Source organism: Cydia strobilella, chromosome Z (genome assembly GCF_947568885.1).
Source record: "Cydia strobilella chromosome Z, ilCydStro3.1, whole genome shotgun sequence".
NCBI classification, from domain to species: domain Eukaryota; kingdom Metazoa; phylum Arthropoda; class Insecta; order Lepidoptera; family Tortricidae; genus Cydia; species Cydia strobilella.
The window spans coordinates 34,206,258-34,228,151 of NC_086068.1; the positions used below are offsets into that span (position 1 = coordinate 34,206,258).

General features: G+C 39.6%; 2 protein-coding genes across 5 annotated transcripts in view; one reads left to right on the forward strand and one right to left on the reverse strand.

Annotated features, from left to right (window-relative positions):
- The window catches only part of LOC134754454 (uncharacterized), a 33,286-nt gene extending 31,901 nt beyond the window's left edge, over positions 1 to 1,385 (reverse strand). Inside the window, exons 1-2 of one of the 3 annotated variants that reach the window (XR_010128892.1) lie at positions 1,253 to 1,385; positions 251 to 353 (exon numbers count right to left, since the gene is read on the reverse strand). Coding sequence is in view for 1 of the 3 variants with exons in the window: in XM_063690787.1 (XP_063546857.1) it covers positions 593 to 659 (67 nt within the window). In the remaining 2 variants the exon portion in view is untranslated. Of the gene's footprint in view, positions 1 to 250; positions 354 to 592; positions 716 to 1,252 lie in introns of those variants that run through there. The other 2 variants (XR_010128891.1, XM_063690787.1) reach the window with 2 other exon arrangements.
- An 8,177-nt stretch (positions 1,386 to 9,562) lies between these two features.
- The window catches only part of LOC134754417 (MICOS complex subunit MIC27), a 28,595-nt gene continuing 16,263 nt past the window's right edge, over positions 9,563 to 21,894 (forward strand). For both annotated transcript variants that reach the window (XM_063690740.1, XM_063690738.1), the window contains exons 1-3: positions 9,563 to 9,691; positions 9,764 to 9,924; positions 10,065 to 10,231. In XM_063690740.1, coding sequence (XP_063546810.1) covers positions 9,764 to 9,924; positions 10,065 to 10,231 — 328 coding nt within the window. In that variant the 5' untranslated portion in view covers positions 9,563 to 9,691. The remainder of the gene's footprint in view (positions 9,692 to 9,763; positions 9,925 to 10,064; positions 10,232 to 21,894) is intronic.

Here is a 21,894-nt window from a genome sequence, read left to right on the forward strand (position 1 = left end):
AAAATTAAACAAAAATAATCAAAATAACAAACTACCATTAATAGTTATGGTTTAACTTATTACAAAAATATACCTTTGTTAATATAATTCTGTACAGATGTACTTAGTTTGAAGACTCACTGAGGCCTTATTATTAGGAAAGGAATAAACTTGTGACTATATACATATATAATTATGCAAGTAAAGAAGCAGAGTAGGGAAGGTGGGTAGGTCAATAGTAAATATTATAGAATATATACAGATGGTGTACCATTTCATCCCAGAGTCTTCAGCAGTGAGTGGAGTGACATCTCAACTGCTCCCAACTTGAGTTAAGAGACCATCACTCTATGCATATCATGCACCTCATGATCCTGGATCAAGTCAAGTTAATTTGTTAGTAAGTCATTATTAACTATCAAGGCATTCATGTTACAAGGGCCAAGTAGCTAGATATTATTTTACTAAATATATGTAAGTTTTGAGTATGGCTTTGCTTTGCTTCTTTTATAAAATAAGCTGCTCACTACATAAATGAAAATCATCAAGCAGAAATCAATACCCGCAGTGTACGAGAGTGAAAAGCGAAAACTAGCATGCGAGATTGGAATACCTGGCCGAGTCTTCATATGATGGCCTCTCCTATGCTTACTCACGCGTCCGGTGCGAATTCCAGACATTACTCCTTATTACAATCACAACGTCTATGTATTACTGAAAGTGACTTATAGCAAAACAGAAATAGTAGATTGTTAACCTAGGGATGAAAGGCACCCATTGCTGTCGAGGTAGTTTGGCGCTCGAACGCAGTGAGTGCCAATAGTCCGAGACTGAAATGGTGCCTTTCACCCGAGTTAAACACTCTACTTTTCATTTCGAATACCAGAAAAGTAAAATACATGTGCATTTAAAAAACACGACTAAGTATAAAATTCAATAGTATTTTTTGAGGGTACTTTCAATTAACAATTTACCTAGGCAAAAGTATCTCCATTTATGGAATAGGGAGTTCATTTTCAGATTGGAAATTGTACAACAAGTGAAAAGAAAGATGCTCTAGTGCATAAACGTATCATTCTCTGCACACTTCTTAGAACAACAACGACCCATTTTCAGAGCATGAGAAATGAAAATAATATTGATTCGAAAATTGTGAATCTCATTAGGTATCTTTGTAATTGTTCGGCGCCATCACAAAGGTTGTGACAATCAAAATTGCAAGTAAAAAATATTTCTAAATAAATACAAGGGATTATAATGTAATGGCACTAACCTCTCTAACTACAGCTAATTTTGCACAGAAAATCCAGAACCTGAATTTTAGTATTCACCACGGCACAAACGACTGCATTCAGCAGCACTATGAAAAAAGAATAGATTAAATGAGATGACATGACATGAATGACAATTTTTTTTTTTCAAACAATTATGGCCTGGAACTATGGATGGTATAGAAAGGATGCCAATCTCTTATGGCAAAATTGTTGCAAAAGTGACCGCTTTCAGCTTTAAATAATAGTTCCTAATCTCTCCGGTGGCGCTAGTTGGGCTCTGGGACATGAGTATAACATGAACCATATAATGCAACAAATAACCCGACCAAATTACGTAGGTTGGTTTTTGGTAGTATTTCGGTGTGTGGTGGCGCCGCCTAATTACTGTTTTTTGATGGACACTTTTTGTACATAGAGATTTGGCTCCTTTATATAGCCTCCATGCCTGGAACATATAGTTGGTCAAGCAAATCTTGTCAGTAAATAGGAACAAAAAAACTATACTCATCCTTTTCTTTTGGGTGCTAGTACTAGTGTAAGACAAAGATAGTATGACTCTCTCTGTCTATGTTTGAAATGAGACAGTCCCTTGACAAACTATATGAATTATGGATGGTATAGAAAGGATGCCAATCTCTTATGGCAGAATTGTTGCAAAAGTGACCGCGTTAAGCTTTAAATAATAGTTCCTAATCTCCGGTGGCGCTAGTTAGGCTCTAGGACATGAGTATAACATGAACCATATAAGGCAACAAATAACCCGACCAAATTACGTAGGTTGTTTTTGGTAGTATTTCGGTGTATAGTGGCGCCGCCTAATTACTGTTTTTTGATGGACACTTTTCATACATAGAGATTTGGCTCCTTTATATAGTCTCCATGATATGAATGACATTGACAAGACATTTTTAATGAGGGCTATCGTTTTTTTGCTCACCAGTTGGCACCTCTGTTGATGGTGGTCCAAAAGACTAAAGAACAGCTGTCAGTCATTGAAGTGACAAGTGACATTTGACATTTCGAACTATGGAAAAGACCACCATCTACACTAGCGCCCCTAGCGGCGAATTCATACGCGTTAGCCCTCATTGGTCGCTCGTTGCTAGTCTTTGCGAATGCTGTATACACTAGCACATTTTTAACGGCCTATTTCACAACGGAATAACCAGGACCTGACCTCCAAAGATGATTTAGTGTTATGCCATTTAATGCTTCATCATCATCTTGTTTTGCCATTTAATGCTTGACTTCATCATCATCTTCGGCGCTTGCTATGTGTGCTCGAGTTACTTGCTTGATTCGTGATTCGCGCAAATCGCGCATGAGTGTGGAGGGCCCTTAGTAGACGCGTTTTGTTAAGGTACCGCCACACTCGTGCGCGAATCGCGGTGCGCCGCGTAGTCTGGAGCGACCTTCTGTACAGTCTGGCAAAAAGAGTATAAATTAAAAAGAGGCAACACTGTAGTGTTGTCCCTTTCAAATCAGTCTAAGAAAAAGGGACGACACTACAGTGTTGCCACTTTTTAATTTCTACTCTTTTTGGCCAGACTACCTAGTACTATTATATATTCTGTGGTAAAAAATGCTTCGCAAATATGTATTTTACTTCCTTACGAATTAGATAATGTGCCGAAAAGAGATGCATATATGCTTAATTCTCATTTACGTACGGTGTCATAAGTTTGATAATGTGCTAGGGATGTAACTGTGTCGACTTTTTATATCGATAAATTATGCATAAGTTTATGTGCCGTGTAAAAGAATAATCACGAAATTGGCAAATTGATAATAGTCTGGCTGATGAAAGTTGAACCTGAAAAAAAGCGGCAATTTCAAGAAATCTGTAGCAGGCGGCTCGTTGAAATGAAATGAAATGAAATGAGTGGAATACAAGGATTACATAACTTTTATACTTTTTATATTTTTCATATTCTAAAAATCATTAAAAAGTATAAAAATTATGCAATCCTTGGAATCAAAGAGCCGCCTGATATGAGGATTAATGCATGTACCTAATATAGCTTTTATCTCATTTGCAGTCTACCACTCGGAATCGTCTAACTATACCTCTCATTTTTTTATCATTAGAAAGAAGGCGAGCGATCTTAACGTGTCGTTTTATCGAAAAACACTGAAAATAAGTCACAACAAATATAATATACGATCATTTACATACTTTTGCTTTCATAAGTAAAATATTGCTATATTTATAAAAAAACTTGTCAATAAAAAGACACGTGGAAATGGTTTACCGTTTTTTCTAATGCTAAAATCAAGTATAGTTTCTAGTCATGTACAGTCAGCTGCAGAGGAAAGGCACCCCCCCTGCATACAAAGTTCTGTAAATTACTATGGACGTGGGGTACCTTTTCTCTGCAGCTGACTGTACCAAATAGGAAATGAAAAAAAAAAACGTTCGTGTAATATATTTTTTTATTTAATAATAGGGAATATTACGCGAAACTCGGCGTAGGTGGCGCCACTCACAATCTGAGGGTTTATCGCGAAACAAGAAAATCGAACTTTCGTTATCTAACATCTCTGTCACTCTTGCGTATTCGAGCGATAAAGAGGCAGCTAGATTACGAAATTTCGGATTCGAGTTTTCCGGTAGGTCCCCTGAAAACTTGTCAAAAACCTGTTAAAGGTACAGTATGAATAAGTTACTCTACGGTGCACTAAAAAAGCTAGTGCTGCACTCTGGTGGCAGAACATTGCAGTAATATCCCCTATTCCTCGTCCTTTGGAAATCTGAAATAAAAAGTTGAGTTTTGTGACCAACAATATTATAATAATAATGAATTCGCCACCGCGCCCGACACTAGCGAGTCGAGCGACGAGTGCGGGCCGCCGCCGCCGCCGCCGCCACGACCACCTGCGCGACGAGGGTGGCCACCGCTGCCGGCACGCTTGGGGCCTGCGGGACATCCTGCCCCGCCCACGGCTCCCGCTGCCGGTGGTGTAGTGCGTCGCATGCGATGGACTCAATCGATGAATGAGAACGTCATGCGCGCCTACTATGGGGATACAGAGGGGGGAACCCGGCTGTCCGCGTATCGTTCAAGGATGCTGCCTCTGTTTCAGGCACTTGAACCTACCATCACCGTATCGGAGCAGCGACTATCGGACCAGGTGCGCGTCATTCAACGGTTAAAGCGGTTGGATGACGCGACACTTGATCAGCTTCGCCAGGAGGCTCTCTCTGCTCGCGCGGACTCCACCTCGGTACGGGATCTGCCCGCCACGTCGCCGGATCCGGTGCCCGCACCCGACCTGGCACCGGGGGCGCCGCGGGTTGATTTTAATACCGACGATGGGGACTGTGCGAGTGTGAGTACTTCTGCTAATGAGCAATTGAGGAGGACTTTGGAAGAGGCGATTACGCAGTATCGCGCCACAACCAACTCTAGGCCACGACTACCACGTCTGCCTATGAATAGACGCAATCTAGCGCTAGTGGGAGCCCTAAACGCTTTACTAGAGCCACATTTACGGACTAGTAAAGATTTAGAAGATACGCACTCGATCATGTACTGCGGAGCCATCGCGGCGTGCCGTGTTGCTCGAGTCAAGTTCCCGGACGCTGAACGTGCACCTAGGACCGCCGGAGGTGTCCCTGCATGGCAAGCGCGGACCGAGCGACGTATCAGCTCGTTTAGGACTCTCATTGCAAAGTTGATCTGCTTTAGGGGGGGCAACAATCGCCCCCGAGTAATGCGCTTTGTGAACCAGGCGTTCGCGGGGACGGATGTCAGGCCCCGCGACTACATGGGCAATGTCACAGAGCGGTTCGACTTCCTAAAGCAGAAAGTCTATGCATGGGCAAACCGTATTCGCCGCTACAGAGTGCGTGTGGATCGATTCCAGCAGAATCGTCTCTTTCAAAGTGACCAAAGGAAGGTATACCGAAGGTGGGAGGAAGCCGATCCTCGTGTGTCCGACATGCGGTTGCCGGATGCTACTGCCATGACTGATTTCTGGCGTAGCATCTGGTCAGTGCCTGTTGAACACACGGAGGGCCGTTGGATAGACGTTGTCGAACGTGAGTGCGAGAACATCGAACCTATGGGGGCTATTACCATCAGCCCCGACGACGTAAGGTGTGCCATCCGTACGGCCCAGAACTGGAAAAGTCCTGGACCGGACGGATTGCACAACTTCTGGCTAAAATGGTTTCGATGCTCGCACGAACGGTTGGCAACGCAGTTCCAACAAGCCCTAGAGCTCGGTTCCCTCCCACCTTCCCTAACAACTGGTGTGACCTTCCTGCTCTACAAGTCCGGTAGTACCACGGAAGCGAAGAACTACAGACCCATCACGTGCTTGCCTACACTCTACAAGCTCCTTACATCCATTTTGAGAGCAAAAATCAACGCGCACATTGTCGCTAACAACATTTTGGCGTCCGCTCAAAATGGATGTAGGGTTGGGTCCCGTGGTACTAAAGAGCTCCTCCTCATAGACATGACCATATGCCAGCAAGTTCGGCGGAACAGGGGGGGGCCTCTCGGCCGCCTGGATTGACTATAAGAAGGCCTATGATTCGGTGCCTCACTCATGGCTGAGAAGGGTATTGGAGCTGTATAAACTTGATGCAGCTTTTATATCCTTCCTAAGTGCGTGTATGAAGCAGTGGATCACAGTCCTTCGTCAACCAGGAGGTGGGGATGACCGCCCTGGCCCGCAGGACTTTATAAGGATCGAGCGAGGAATATTTCAGGGTGACAGTCTGAGTCCCCTGTGGTTCTGCCTAGCTCTGAATCCCCTCAGCACCCTGCTGAAGGATTCAGGGTTAGGTTGCCAGCTTCGGAGAGAGGGTGAAGTCATTTCTCACCTTCTGTACATGGATGACCTCAAACTATTTGCGCCAAATAACCAAGACTTGATGGTGCTATTAAAAACCACAGAAGTTTTCAGTACCGCCATCAGAATGGAATTTGGTGTCGATAAGTGTGCGGTTATGCATGTACAGCTGGGGGAGGTTGTAAATTCAACAAATTTACAACTTTCTGAGACAATGTCTTTCAGATCTATCTCTGAATCAGAAACCTATAAATACCTTGGTATGTCACAGTCGTTGGGTATTGAGGGTGAGAGTATTAGACGGTCGGTGAAGGAGCGCTTTTTTCAGTCGGCTCACAAAAGTTCTTAACAGTCTTTTGTCAGGAGGCAACAAAGTGCGCGCCTTCAACGCCTGGGTAATGCCCCTACGCATATACTCCTTTGACATACTAAGGTGGACTCAGACCGAGCTGGACGCCCTGGATCGGAGGGTCCGTCTACTGCTCACCACACACCGTATGTTACACCCACGCTCGTCAGTTATGAGATTGTACATCCCACGGAAGTGTGGAGGTCGAGGCTTCCTTAACGCCAAAGATCTCCACAACCGCGAGGTGTACAATCTCAGGAATTATTTCCTTAACAACAAGTGTGGGATGCATCGTGATGTGGTGGCAGTGGACAGGAACTTCACGCCGCTCTCCTTGGCAAACGAGAACTGGCACAAACCTGTGGTACAAAGTACTGCGGACCGCAGGGCGGTATGGGAGAGTAGGGTGCTACACGGGCGGTTCTACAAGGCCCTCACGGGACAGGATGTAGACCTGCTCGCGTCGGCGAACTGGTTACGATTCGGGGACCTCTTCGGAGAAACCGAGGGTTTTGCCTGTGCAATTGCGGACGAAGTTATGATGACGAACAACTATCGGAAATATATCCTGAATGACGGTACGGTCGACATTTGTCGGGCATGCCGCCGTCCCGGAGAGTCACTCAGGCATATCATTTCCGATTGTTCTCATCTTGCTAACGGCGAGTACTTGCACAGACATAATCTCGTAGCTAGGATTATTCACCAGCAACTTCCTCTTCTATACGGCCTTGTGGACCGCGAAGTACCGTACTACAAGTATTTACCTATGCCAGTTCTCGAGAATGGTCGTGCCACGCTCTATTGGGATCAATCTATCATCACTGACAGGACTATTGTAGCCAATAAGCCTGACATTGTGATAATAGATCGATCGCAGCGCCGGGCCGTGCTCGTCGACATCACCATCCCCCATGATGAGAATCTCGTGAAAGCCGAGAAGGACAAGTCCAGTAAGTACCTAGACTTGGCTCACGAGATAACCGCCATGTGGGATGTTGATTCGACGATCATTGTACCGATAGTCGTTTCAGCGAACGGTCTCATAGCGAAGAGTCTCGACCAACACCTTGAGAGACTCTCGCTAGGTGGTTGGATCAAGGGTCAGATGCAGAAGGCGGTGATCTTGGACACGGCGCGGATAGTCCGCCGGTTCCTCTCTCTGCGGCCCTGACCACCGGCAGCTTGGGCCCTGCCCCGCTGCCGGCGGCACCCTAGGTTAGGTTTTTTATAATGTGTTTATATAATTTTGTAATGTTTTGTAAGTGTTTGTATATTTTACTTTTATACTCATATTGTAAAAAGCCTAGCCTAAGACTAAAAATAAATAAAAGAATAATAATAATAAAAGACGTTTATTCAAGAAGTTGTAACATAGGTACATAATAAAAGTACACGATAATGCTTACAAACTAATTGAAAGGGAAGGTGGCTCAGCTGATGTCTGTGCCAAAAAGGCTTCGGGGCACAGCAGCCCCAAAGGTTTTTAGCAACGGACGCTGTTATTCTGCCACCGCCGTACTTGTATCTAGCTAAGGACAGTATAAACATTTACACTATTACATATAGGACATGATAGCAAAACCGAGCAATGCGCAGTGGATAAAAAAGTGCTAACTAAAGTGCTAAATTTAAATATCTATTGAGCAGGTCACTCAACCAAAAGTGTACGTTACTTCCTTTTGGAGGTCCAGTAAATAAGCCTTGCAACGTAGTTTGAAAACCGCCAGGGACTTACAGTTAACTACTGGTGGCGGCAAATTGTTCCAGCACTTAGACGCAGCATAACGAAAACTGCCTCCAAAAGACTGAAGCCGGAGTAGTGGAAGAGACGCTCTTGTTGCTCACGCAAACCTTTCAACTTTCGGTTAGGCTTCCATTCAAGTTTACGCGCGAGATTGGGTGGAATACCAGATTGTTTAAGCGTAAATACCATTGCCGCAAGCTTTAATATTCTTCTGTGTGACATATTCAGTTTACCCGCTTTATTAATAAAAGGAACATTCATCAATGATCATTAATGTCTTTTTTATTAGGGTTCCGTACCCAAAGGGTAAAAACGGGACCCTATTACTAATACTTCGTTACAGTTGAAATTTTCACAGATGATGTATTTCTGTTGCCGCTATAACAACAAATACTAAAAAGTTGACCGGTTTTTAGTATTATACTATAGTCTGGCAAACACAATCTATCAGTAAGTAAGAACAAAGAAAACTATAGGTACAGTCGAAGGCAAAAATATCGATCCAGACAAATGGCTTAAAAATATGTGAACACGATTTTATTGTCTGAGCGTACACATATTTTTGAGACTTTGGGAATGTATATATATTTATGCCCTTGACTGTACTCATCAATTAAAATGAGACAGTCCTGGGCCAAACTATAAAAAAGCTGTAAATGTCGATAGGTTATTGATCTGAGGTCGATACATCACTATGCCAAAAATATAACCTTTCATACTTAGCAGAAAAGTTCGAATATATATGCAAAAATCTATATAGACTTGAATGCAAGTAATAATTACATAAACAACATATCGATTTCTATGTTTAGGGTCAGGTCCTATCAATTAATTTCTTCAAAATTGAACAAAACTCACCGATTAAAGGTTATCGGTTCGTGCGTATTTTCTTTTCTTCCTGTATGCGATTTACAGCCCTCGATCACACAAGACATTATCACAAAGGGAACTTCAAACCATTACAAATAAAAACTCAGCACGTTTTCCAACAATCTTTCAGGAATAGCAACAATATAATTAAAATAAACCAAGATGACCGCTGAAATTCCCGAAATATTTCAACTAAAATAATACGACTATGTCAAGTTGTTACAGTTGAAATAACGAACATATATTTTATTTGGCTGGATTATATTCGAACCACATAGGACCATTTGACATTTCCCTCAGTTCATCTTATGACAATACTGAAAAAAACGAAAGAACTTGCGGATTGTTGTCTCACTCACACATAGACAAAAAGTAATAGCGTGTTGTGAATACGATATCTTTTACCAAGCTTTTATTTTTGCCCGGCTTCTTTGCTTTAGTCATTATTCTGAGGTTACTCACAGGCAGTATGACTTAGTGCTTTAGCCTGTTCAGAAAGACCCTGAGAAAAAAAGGTATGTTTTGTCACTGTCAATGAGCTGTCAATAGTGTCAATGTCAATCCGGATCGGTCGGATCGGATCATTCCGAGTAGCTGGGCAAATTTATTTATAAATTGGTTTTATCGGCAGTATATATGTAATTTTAATAGAAGTTAATCTATACAGAGGTAAATATTTTTACAATACGCTTACTGTAGAACACACATGTTTGTAAATTATTTTAAGTATATTTTGTTTAGATGCTGCGTGCAGTCGTGTTAGGCTCAGGTTTGGTTGCTATGATGCCGTCGGTGAATGCTGCTACTCCCGTTAAGAATGAGCCAAACGAACCAAAGAGACCTGCGCCAATGAGGCCATCAGAACTACCGATTTATGAAGCACCGCATGCTGAATACGCCGAGTACGTATTGTTTCCGACACTAGCGCCTGTGTTATATAATTCTGTCAAATTGATTATATACACATACACAGGTAACAGGAAATAAGTTTAGATCCGTTATATTTATCGACTGACTATGTGATATTCGATTGTTGTACCAGATTTGAAGAAACCAAAAGACATTCAAAGAAATCTGGCTACATAAGGACAGCACTCCAGGGTCCCGTGCGCGTGGTACGCGAACAAATACAGACGGTGTGGGCTCACACGGACTCCATCAATAATGCTGTGCATGACAACTTTAATGAATTCCAAGACAGGACTCAATGTAAGAAGTAAACATTTTATTAAGTACCAGTAAATTAACCAATTAACTCTTCTTCTATCTAAACTACATTAAAAATTACTATACTCTGTCCTGGCCGGGGCGATGCTGTTGGAGTAGATTTGAGCGCTCTCCATGCCGATAACTGGCGGGAGATGGCACAGGATCGAGACGACTGGCGTATACTCGTGTCGGAGGCCAAGACTCATTTTGGGTCGCTGCGCCATTAAGTAAGTAAGTATACTCTGTCCACGTTAACAAGCTAGCACCAGAAAACTCAGACTGCACGTGATTGGTCAGCGATAAGGGCGATGCATGTGCAACGGGTGAGTTTACATGACAGTCAACTCTGTCTTTTGTATGGTGCGGACATTTCCAATTGCTCTCCTTTGTATTGATTCCCGTTTAAGTTATCTGTTACTCGGCCCGTTTACGGGATTATCTTCTGCTTATTTTGCGACTCGGCTTATTTACTGGACTTCCCTGATTACTGTGTGACTCGGCTTGTGTATTATTGGACTGTTTCCTGCTTACTGTGTGACTCGGCTAGTGTTTTGGACTGTTTTTGAGTGAATTATAATGGCAAATTCAGCAAACTCACCTAAGAAGAGGCAAAGGCAGCCTTTTTTGTCACATGAGAAAGTGATGATATGCAAAGTGTATGATACTTTTGGCAAAGAGGCTCCAAATGTCTCACGAAATTAAATTGCGAGGACTGTTGCGTCGTCATTAGGTATCCATTGGGTATCGGTGTACAATATACTGAAAGACAAAAAACTATGAATGTCCTCAAATCACCTAAAAAAGAAAGACAGCGAAAAACTGTGCTAAACACGACTGATAGCTTTACTCAAAACTAGTGATGTACCGACTAGCCGACTGGCCGACTAATCGGTGCTCAAGTGGCCGATTAGTCGGCCGACTAGTCGGCTAGTCGGCCGAATCTGTAATCATTACTTTCTCTATAATGTTTACATAGGGATTTTCACTGCAATAACTTTGTCTTATTATGTAATACTAAACTCTCGCGTTTTGTACACATATTTAATGATATTAACGGGTCTACCGCGATAAAAATTCACTATTTTCTAGCTGGTCCAACACAGCAAAAACCATTTGTGTCGCGATATTTATCAAATTACTAATTGAAAGATGTTTCCTGCCGATGTAAAGACTTAACGACTGGTCGTGTGGAATAACAATTCAACTATTTATTACCATCCCCAGTGACCATAGGCTGTAGAAGCATTGTGCTAAGCCATTACTCATAACAGTAATAATTCCTCTGCGGCTTAAGTGATATAGAATTTCCTTATGAGACCCGCGTTTTGTAAGGTTGGTAGGTCCTACATAGCAGCTTAATTAAAGACACCTCAAGTAATAGAAATAAAATTACCTATAATTCATATTACCTACTTTCGTAAATGCAACCAAATACGAAATATGATACGGTCTGCGACGACATTGCGATAATAATAATTGTGTATGTACAAAACATTTCGTACGCAACCCAAATAGATATTTATCATTTGATATTCGCTGTTTATATCGTTTGTCCTGTTTTTTCTGTTATTAAAAATAGGCCGACTAATCGGCCATTTTGGCCGACTACAAATGTGGCCGATTAGTCGGCTTTCCCGACTAGTCGGTACATCCCTACTCAAAACGCATTGAGAAGAATAGTGCACGAGTTTTTTCTCGTAATGAAATCCCGACGCTAAACAAAATTTTGGAAGTAGTTAACAGCGATACAACTCTACAAAATTATAAGCGGTCTACACTTCACAAATTATTAAGACACATTGGATTTAAGTTTGTTAAAAGAAGTCGCAATAGTGTTATGAATGACCGAGAAGATATAAAATATTGGAGGCGAAATTATTTAAAAGGTGTGAAGGAAGCGAGAAACATGGGTAAACGAGGGTCACACTAAAAGCTTGATTTGGCTTGACTCAACGATCCAGAGTGCATGACATGCTATGATAAATGGTTTATCTTCTGGCTTGAAGAATCCATCAGGTGACTTACTTGTAGTTTTTTTAATTGATTAAAAAAGCCCTACTGTTTCATTGTGTAAAGAAATAATTTATTTTTTATAAATTGCAAAATAGCCTCCGCTATCAACTGTTTCATGGTATGTTTTCCAAGATTTATTAAGACAATGAAACCCTCACTGTTTCATTGTGCAAAGAAATCCTTTATTTTGTATAAATGGCAAAGCAGCTGCCGTTATCAACCTTTGCATGGTCTTTTCTCTACGGCCAAAAATCCTCACTAATTGTTATTATAACAATAACATTCGAATCTTTTATCTTATTTAGTTTTTTTTTGTAGGCAAAGGAAAGCGGCTAATCGTTACGCACATCGGAAGTGAAGATGGATTTGTTGAAGGCGGGTTACTAGTGTTTGAACCAAAAAAACAAGGAGATTATCACCAAGATATGAACGCAGAGGTATTTGAAGATTGGTTCTCATAGGTGCTTGATAAGATTCCAGATGGCTCAGTGATTGTTCTCGATAACGCCCCATACCATTCAACAAAAAGAGAAAAGGTACCCAACACACAATCACGAAAGAAAGATATCATCGATTAGTTAAAATAAAAGAATCTATATACACATGATATGAAAAAAAAAAGATTTGTTGGAGGTCGTAAGAGCTCATAAAAATAGCTAGGAGGCGTTTGTTGTAGATGAACTAGCGAAACAAAAATATAAAACAGTGCTACTTTTACCCCCTCCATATTATATATATGATTTGACAATAGAGATGATTTGATTTGGTCACAAGTCAAGGGGTACGGGTACGTAGCCAACAATAATAAAACTTTTAAATTAGCGGAAGTGAAACAGTTACTCCAGGAAGCTATTTCTAAAGTAAATGCTGAGTCATGGAAGAAATGCAACAAGCATGTAATAGAAGTGGAAGAACCAAAAATGAGTACAGTGGAGTGGAGCCGGCGGATAGATTTATAATAGATTTAGAAAATGATTCTAGTGCATCAGAAATTGAATAAATATTTATATTAACAAACACCTTGTTTTTTTTAATTGTTACATATACCCAAACAACTATTTATTTATTTTTTAACTGCATATTTGTAATCAATAAGTATAGATCGTGTCATTTACGAAGACGCGTGCCTTGACTCGTATTGTCATGTTATTAAGAGCTCTATTACATTTCGGCGTTGAGCGAGTTTAGGTATTTTACGCGCTGCGGCGGGCTGTGCGAGCTCAGTATGCCGATCCCTTCTACTACTTTTTCCCTCTCGCTCGCACTACAATGATGGATTAAACAATCTTGATCCTTCGTGAAGCATATTGAAAATAATTATAAGTACACCAACTGTACTTAAATTTTAAAATCCTAATTATTCTTATTTGGTACGAAAATACTAAATCCAGTGCAAATGTACTTACTTTTGTATTATAAAAGAATTATTTTATACTAGAAAGAAATTATACTCGCTTGTTTACATGTTTCGTCATTACATTTGGTACAGGGTAACCGTACAGCTTGGGTAGCGAAACTAGGTATTTTAGCTGTATGTAGCAGTGTTGGCCGTAATTGTTAATTTTAATTAACCATTGATCAATTACATTAACCATTAGTTCCGCCATTAACCAATTGCATTAAAGTTAATTAGAATTAAATTTTTGAGACGTTAATGGCCATTAAAGTTTCAAAAAATTTATTAGAATTACTCTCAATTGCATTAACGTTTAATAAAATTAAATTCGTGATATTTTAAAATGAGACAGCAAAATGACCCTGACTGAACCCTGGCAGTAGTAGCAGTACCTACTACCTAGTGGAATTCAGGTTTGGTTCAACCATGGTGCAACATAGACATACGCGGTTTTGGTCATTTGAATCGTCTTGATGAGCACTTCGGAGAGCCGTACCCATGATAGAGCTGATGCTGAACCCTGGCAGTACATAGTGGAACTAAGGTTTGGTGCAACATAGGCACACGCTGTTTTAGTCACCCGACTCGTCTTGATGAGCACTTAGGAGAGCGGTACCCATGATAGAGCTGATGCTGAACCTCGCAGTACCTAGTGGAACTAAGGTTTGGTTGACATATCAGTCAAATTTGAGCTTGACAGATTGACAGTTTTTGTCATTTTCAGTGAAAATTATCTTTTTGGGATAGAATTTAGCACCAAGTAACATTGTTAAGTGTAGTTGTATACTATATGTCAAAATTGACATTTTGTGACATTTTTGACAGTTTTGGATCCAATATCGAAACGGCTTGTCCAATTTTGATAGGACCTTCAACATTAGTAATGGGATGGAAAATGTAGTTTGACACATCTGTCAAAACTGTCAAAATTGACAGTTTGACAGTTTTTGACATTTTTAGTGAAAATTAACATGTTTAAATTAAAATGTCGGACTTCCGGTTCGAGCGCCATCTTGATAGTTAGCATCGTGATTAATTACTTTGTTTTTTGCTTATTAATATTGTTTAAAGTGTAATATCGATAGCTTATTATACAGTAAACTAATGTGGTAGTGTGCAGTGAATGGAGAATTAATTTTGAAGCGCGTTTAACCACCATCTTGGAGTCAACGGCCGGTAGTCCACGTGCTTCTTGTAAATTCTAGCTATCGATTTACAAGAGCTAACAAATTACCGTACACTGTCTTGTACAACCGTACAATTTTTGTCGTTTGTAAACCTCTCAATACCTTGATACTGGCGAAATAGTCCCACTGGGCTGAAGCCATAATTTTAAAAGAAGAAGAAGAAGAAGAATTAAAATGTCAATTTTGACAGATAGTATAAATCTACACTTAACAATGTTACTTGGTGCTAAATTCTATACCAAAAAGATAATTTTCACTGAAAATGACAAAAACTAATATTGTCTTCGGTTACCGCGATAGTTACTCATGAAATAAAACTATGAAAACGGATTATATCGTTGACCACGAACGCTGTAAAGGGTTCGAAACGTCGGGATGTATTATAAATTCAATATACGCGATATAATCCGTTTTCATAGTTTTATTTAATGACAAAAACTGTCAATCTGTCAAATTTGACTGATACGTCAACCGAACCTTAGTTCCACTAGGTATACTGCCAGGGTTCATAAGGAGGATGAGTAATACATACTCAAAACTTATACAAGTTCAGTCTTAGTTATATCGGAGCATCATTTATAATGGCGTAAGCGCCATCGACAATAAGGTCCCTTTTTATAGGAAATACCACTTTATATTCTGTTTTTAGTATCGGACAGACAGACAGCGAAGTCTTAGTTATTAGGGTCCCGTTTTTACCCTTTGGGTACGGAACCCTAAAAACAGAATAAAATAGATATTTAAGTGGGGCTCCCATACAACAAACGTGATTTATTTACCGTTTTGTGCATAATAGTACGGAACTGTTTGTGCGCGAGTCCGACTCGTACTTGGCTGTTTTTTATTTTTATTTACTACCTATAAAATGTCAGGTCATTTCAAATATTTTTAATGTTGTTCGGAAGTTTGTTATGTTACTATACTATATTATAATACTATAAAACAAATACAGTACTCGGATCAAAGTTTCTCAGTCGCAGTTTACACGCACACAGTATAGCGTTTTACACGGCGCCTGCCGCACACAACGATAAGAAAGTCTCGTTGTCGCCGTCGAAAATGTGCGGAGCCGACCGACACAGGTCCGACCTCTTCAAGCTCTGCCGCGGTACTGAGATCGCAAACACGCCTCATCGGTAATATAGAGTGGTTTTCAAAAAAATTGCCAAAAAATTAAAGTAGAATTTGATAAACATAAATGTATACCAACAGTATAAGCAAACGTTGTAGATTGCTCGTGTATAAAAATGACTTCGATACTAAGTAGATTTTCGTAGGAATTTACACTTGTTTCGAAGAGAAAATTCAATTCGTTTTACATTGGTTTTCTCTTTCTCAAAAGCATGTAGGAAGAATATCATTCGATATTCGTAAAGTACAGGATATTAGTAATACAATATATCTAACTTTAACAGAGTAAACTTCTCAAAATTTACAAATAAGAGCTCACAATTCAGTGCTTCACGCGGTTTTTCGTAAACGACCATCAGAAAAAAGATCATTACTAATATAATTAGTCCTTTTTCTAAAATGTACAACGATATTCCTAAAGAGAAGAAGACGTTCTTACTGGAACAAGTACTCTTTGTTTCTAATAATGAGCGTAAAGTCTTAAATGTTGTCGGGAATATCATCAATTTTACATTATTTCGACTTTTCTTGTAAGAACGCTCTTAAAGGTTAGATTTGACAAATTGCGCGTCATCGTGGATGACACGAACTATAGTTGTTTAAAGCATTTAGTCCACAAATTTGTCATTTCAGTATTAATCATAAATATGCAGTTGGTTATCAAAACTTAACTAAAAAGAGTATAAAACAAATATTATAACCATAAGAAATTCATAAAAATAAATAATCGAAGCGACGGCATGTAAGCCGAGCCTGACAGCGAGGTGCCATTGTTTACGCGCACTGCCCGTTTTTGTCCTTTTCATCTGCATACAAAGTGCAAAAGAGAGACCGCTATACTAGCTCGTTAACGTGGACAGAGTATAGTATGTGATATTTGTTACAATAGGGACTGTAGATAAAATAATAATTTTACATTGTCGTTGTCCTATGGTACCCCATTGGTACAGAGGGCCTTCGTGAGACATTGCCATCCCCTCCTGTCCTGTCCCTCGCACTCCACGTCCCTCCAACTCAGTCCTGCTGCCCGCAGCTCAGCGTTCAGCGTCAGCGTGGACAGTACGATGGCACATGTGCGCAAGCCGGCCCCGTCCCCTGCTCCACTTGAAAGTCATCCTGGTCGTGTTATTCTCTGGTCTTCGGAGGGTTCCACTTCCGTTGTGCGATTTCTTGCTTGACTGGGACTTGGTCACAGATTTTCATAGGAACAGATACTTATCTCTCAAAGAAAACGCAAATACCTACTGTTTTGATACCTACACAAAAAAACCGGCCAAGTGCGAGTCGGACTCGAGTTCCAAGGGTTCCGTACATTACACAATTTAAACAATGTATTTTTCATGTGAAACGTGAATGAAATGTCTTTAAATACGAGGCAAGTAACAAATCAAATGCTTCGAAAGCCCCAATTCAATAATTTTTATGGTAGAAGAACATCAGATTACATCATACCAGACCTAATAAATAAGTTACCTAAAGAATGGAAAGATAAGATAACACCAAATAATATAGGAAATATTCTTAAAAAAAGAAATGCTTAAACAATTAAATTATTTTAACTAAATTGAATAATTATGTTACTTCGTATAGCATAAATGGAGCAGCCTGTATCGAGACTATCGAGTATGCGCCCACCGGTTCTAGTTTTGCTCGGCCGGCCGCGGCCGGTGTGATAAGAGATGCGCTCACTTGTGATTCTTTGCAATTATTGTGTTGTTTACGAACTGGATGTGTACCTAAGTATTGTATTGTATATTTGATTATGTAAGTACTGCGGAATGGAGTATCGAGACAAACCATTCTGGTTTAACGATACTTTTTATCAATTACCATGTAAAATTTGTGATTTATCTCTAGTAAATAAAAAATAAAGAAACCCATAGGGGCGGATCAAAAACTAAGTAATTAAGTCCGACTCACGCTTGACTGCACATTTCTATTAGGTTTTCCTATAATCTATAGTAGTACAATCGGATTAAGTCTAACCTCGAAATCCTTCCAAAGATATGAAATTTGGTATGTATGTTAATTAAAGGTCTCTTTTTCATGTCCACACTATTTGACATTTGGGGAACTCAAGGAGTCGTAGCCATCTTGGAAAATGTGTACCATCCTGGAGAAATTTTGCGTTTTACTCTAAATATACGTTCTCTATGAAAATATGGTGTAAGGCAACATTAAAGCTTATTAAATTCTACACAAAAAAGTCCCAACTATCTTTGCGGAAAAAATACATCTTGTTATAGAAAATAATAGCTGAATCCAGATATAGCGCTTATACCCTTCCAGGGGATATTCTCTTAATAGGAAACTTGTAGGAATATGAATTCCACTTTTGTCTATACATTTGTACACGTTATACTCCAATATCAACATTTTACTCGACTGCGACTTAAACAGAAAGTAGGGTTATGGGAAATACTGATAATCAGTACACCCTGTAGCTCAGGATACTGGACGGATTTTTTAAAATGACGTATCGGTAGATTCCTCTTGCCCTTCACAACCTGTTTACACTTGTTTTATTAAAGAAAAATCAATACAGCCGCCTTGAGAGGATGCCGAATATTAAATCATATTTTTACTTCTAGCGCCTAAACTATTGAGTGGATTTCAACGAAATAGACATCAGTAGATCCATAATTGGTACACGAGTGCTATGCAAGACAAATTTACTAAAATAAATGGGGGAAAAATATTTAAGACTTAAAAATGTGACTGTAAAAACTGCTTATTAAATTCCACACTAAAAAGGTATACACCACAATGTCCCAAAAACGAAGCCTTTTTCATGAAATAGGGCTCAGAAGCTTACAAGTTTCCACACAATTGAGTAGATAATGTTTTTGTGTTCCAAAAATTGGTAGAAAAATTATACCTATACAAGTATTTTTTTCTGACCCGACTTAAAATAAAATTTTAGTAGATGATAAGTATAACCTTTTGACTTCTGAGCCATATTTCTAGAAGAAAGCTTCGTTTTAGGGATATGGTGTTTTATACCTTTTTTGTGTAGAACTTAATAAGCTTTTGTTTCGCCATACACAGTATTCACATTAAATAGTGTAACCCGTTCGAATTAAAAAACCACAAATCGATGTACAGGTTAGCCGTTTGGCACACGCATACTAGAGGTCAAAACAAAATTTTTGACCCGCAGTTCCAAAAAAAAATTCCCCGGGGGGGTGGTAAAACATTATTTTTTTTGTATGGAATTTTTTTCCAATGTGTGGTATCATACGAAAGGGCTTTTTGAGGCAATTCTAAAAATATATCACATCATTACATTTCGGCCATTTTTTTTAAATTAAAATAAAAAGAATTTTCGAAACATACCAATTTTGGGCTCCTCCAGATACGATACGGCTTTTTTTTTTACAATATACCACAAATTATACGTGATATCCTCATATCTAACCCCAAGAAAGCAATTTTGAAAATAATATCATTAACATTTTTTTTTAATTTTTCAATTTTACAAAGTGACACAGTTCTACTTCAATACCTATTTAACGTGACTTATGGAACTATACTGCAGATACGGAACATATTAATCATAAAATGATTCGTAATATCCATATATCCAACGGGAAGTACCTCTTTAACCCTTTAACTGCGCTTTTTCATCAGTTGGTATAATTTGTTTAGTTTTTGACACAAAATATCAAGGTCCTTCAGATATACGCCATGTAAGGTGAGGATATCGAGTATAGGAATACTGTCGCGGACCCCTTTGATTACGATGCCAATTACCTCTGTACGAGTTATGAGCAAAGCCTCTGTGGTACCTGTTAAATGAGTTTTGAGAGCGGTACATACCCATGACCTCCGGTTGGCTGGACGTTGTAGACCTCGATACATCTTCGTCCTGCGCAGCCTGGATCGCGTCCTTCAAGCTGCTGAAATTCCGCGCCGCAATGATGGTGCTGAGCCTTGGATCCTTCAAACCATCTGTGAACTTTTTAATGCACATTTTTTCGTTCAGCGGCTTTAGCACATCATAACTCGCCGAATTACCTTCTGCCTGAGTTATAGTCAACTCAGAAAAAAGTTTCTCTATTTCGGATCCATACTGATCTATACTACGCCAACCCTGACTTATATTTTGAAGTCGGGAATGGATTGCTATAAAAGACTTTTTAGGTAAAAGAGAGTTACGTAAAGCACCAGTAAGGCAACCAGTCGCTCCAAGAATTCGGTTTATTTTCGCATTGTATCCTTAAATAAGCTCCCATAGTTTTATGCGAATTCTCTAAACTCACTCTTGACTCATGGTGGTACGCTGTGGAGGGCAAATGAGTAATTTTTAGTAAATCACATACCTCTTTCATTGTGCTACTGATGAACTCGGTTCCTCGATCGGTGGCTATTTCTAATGGAATTCCATACCGTAGTACAAAGTTCTCTACCAATGATCGAGCTACAGTTACTGTATATTTGGAACGTAAAGGATACGCTTCTACGAACTTTGACAGTTCGCACTGTAGGGTCAGCACATAACAATAACCATGTTCATCTTTTGGTAAAGGTCCCACAGTGTCTAAATAAACCTTTTCTAAAACGCTATTAGCAGTAGTTGTTATTTCCATTGGCTGTTTATTTGGTGCACAATATTTTTGTTTTTGGCATTGAGTGCATTTTGATACAAAATCTCGTATGTCCTTTTCCATACTAGGCCAATAGTAGTGTTTTTAACTGATAATAATTCCAACTTACATATGTATACCAAATTTCAACTTAATTGGTCCAGTAGTTTCGGAGAAAATAGGCTGTGACAGACGGACAGACAGACAGACGCACGAGTGATCCTATAAGGGTTCCGTTTTTTCTTTTTGAGGTACGGAACCCTAAAAATACAATGGAGTGACTTTCAGAGCGCCGCTACCTAGACCTACACCTCGCGCACCGGGATAACGCTAGGGTTGCCGACGCTTAGAATTGACAAATACCTACTTAAGCAGCGGAGTGGAATAAAATGAAACCTAAATCTTAAATTATGTATTATAATCATTCATTTACAACTGTTGTACTTTTATATGTAATGTATGTTTTTTTTTTCTTCTCTAAGTTTAGTGATCTGTTATTAAACTTTGTTGATCATCCATGTTATGACTACCATCAACCAGTTGTTTGAACTAATTATATAATTAAATGAAACACATACACAACAGATCATTTCATTTACAAGTATTATTTTCGTAAGACCCAGGCTAATTTTTGTGCTTTTTATTTTGGAACTTCCTTCTTTTTCTAAAAGTTTTTAAGAGACTTGCAACATTAAGTCACCTCTGGTAAATTATGATGCTTATTACACATTCTAGAAAAAACTATGAAGATGTATAGGTAGTTTTCCTATTCCATAAATGTCATGATGTCAACTGGCAGTAAAGCAGTCAATCACTCACTCGCAACGGACCACTCATTTGCGCGCACTCTGCGACCTTACTGACTATAAAAACTATGAAGATGTAGTTTTCCTATTCCTTAAACGTCATGATGTCAACTGGCATTAAAGCAGTCAATCACTCACTCGCAACGGACCACTTATGTGCGCGCACTCTGCGACCTTACTGACTATAAAAACTATGAAGATGTAGTTTTCCTATTCCTTTAATGTCATGATGTCAACTGGCAGTAAAGCAGTCAATCACTCACTCGCAACGGACCACTCATGTGCGCGCACTCTGCGACCTTACTGACTATAAAAACTATGAAGATGTAGTTTTCCTATTCCTTAAATGTCATGATGTCAACTGGCAGTAAAGCAGTCAATCACTCACTCGCAACGGACCACTCATGTGCGCGCACTCTGCGACCTTACTGACTATAAAAACTATGAAAATGTAGTTTTCCCCTCATTAGCTCGGAAAGTTGTCGGGGAAAAACGCGTTTTATCCACTAGTGGGGAAAGTTATTTGACCTTGGATGGAGCGTGT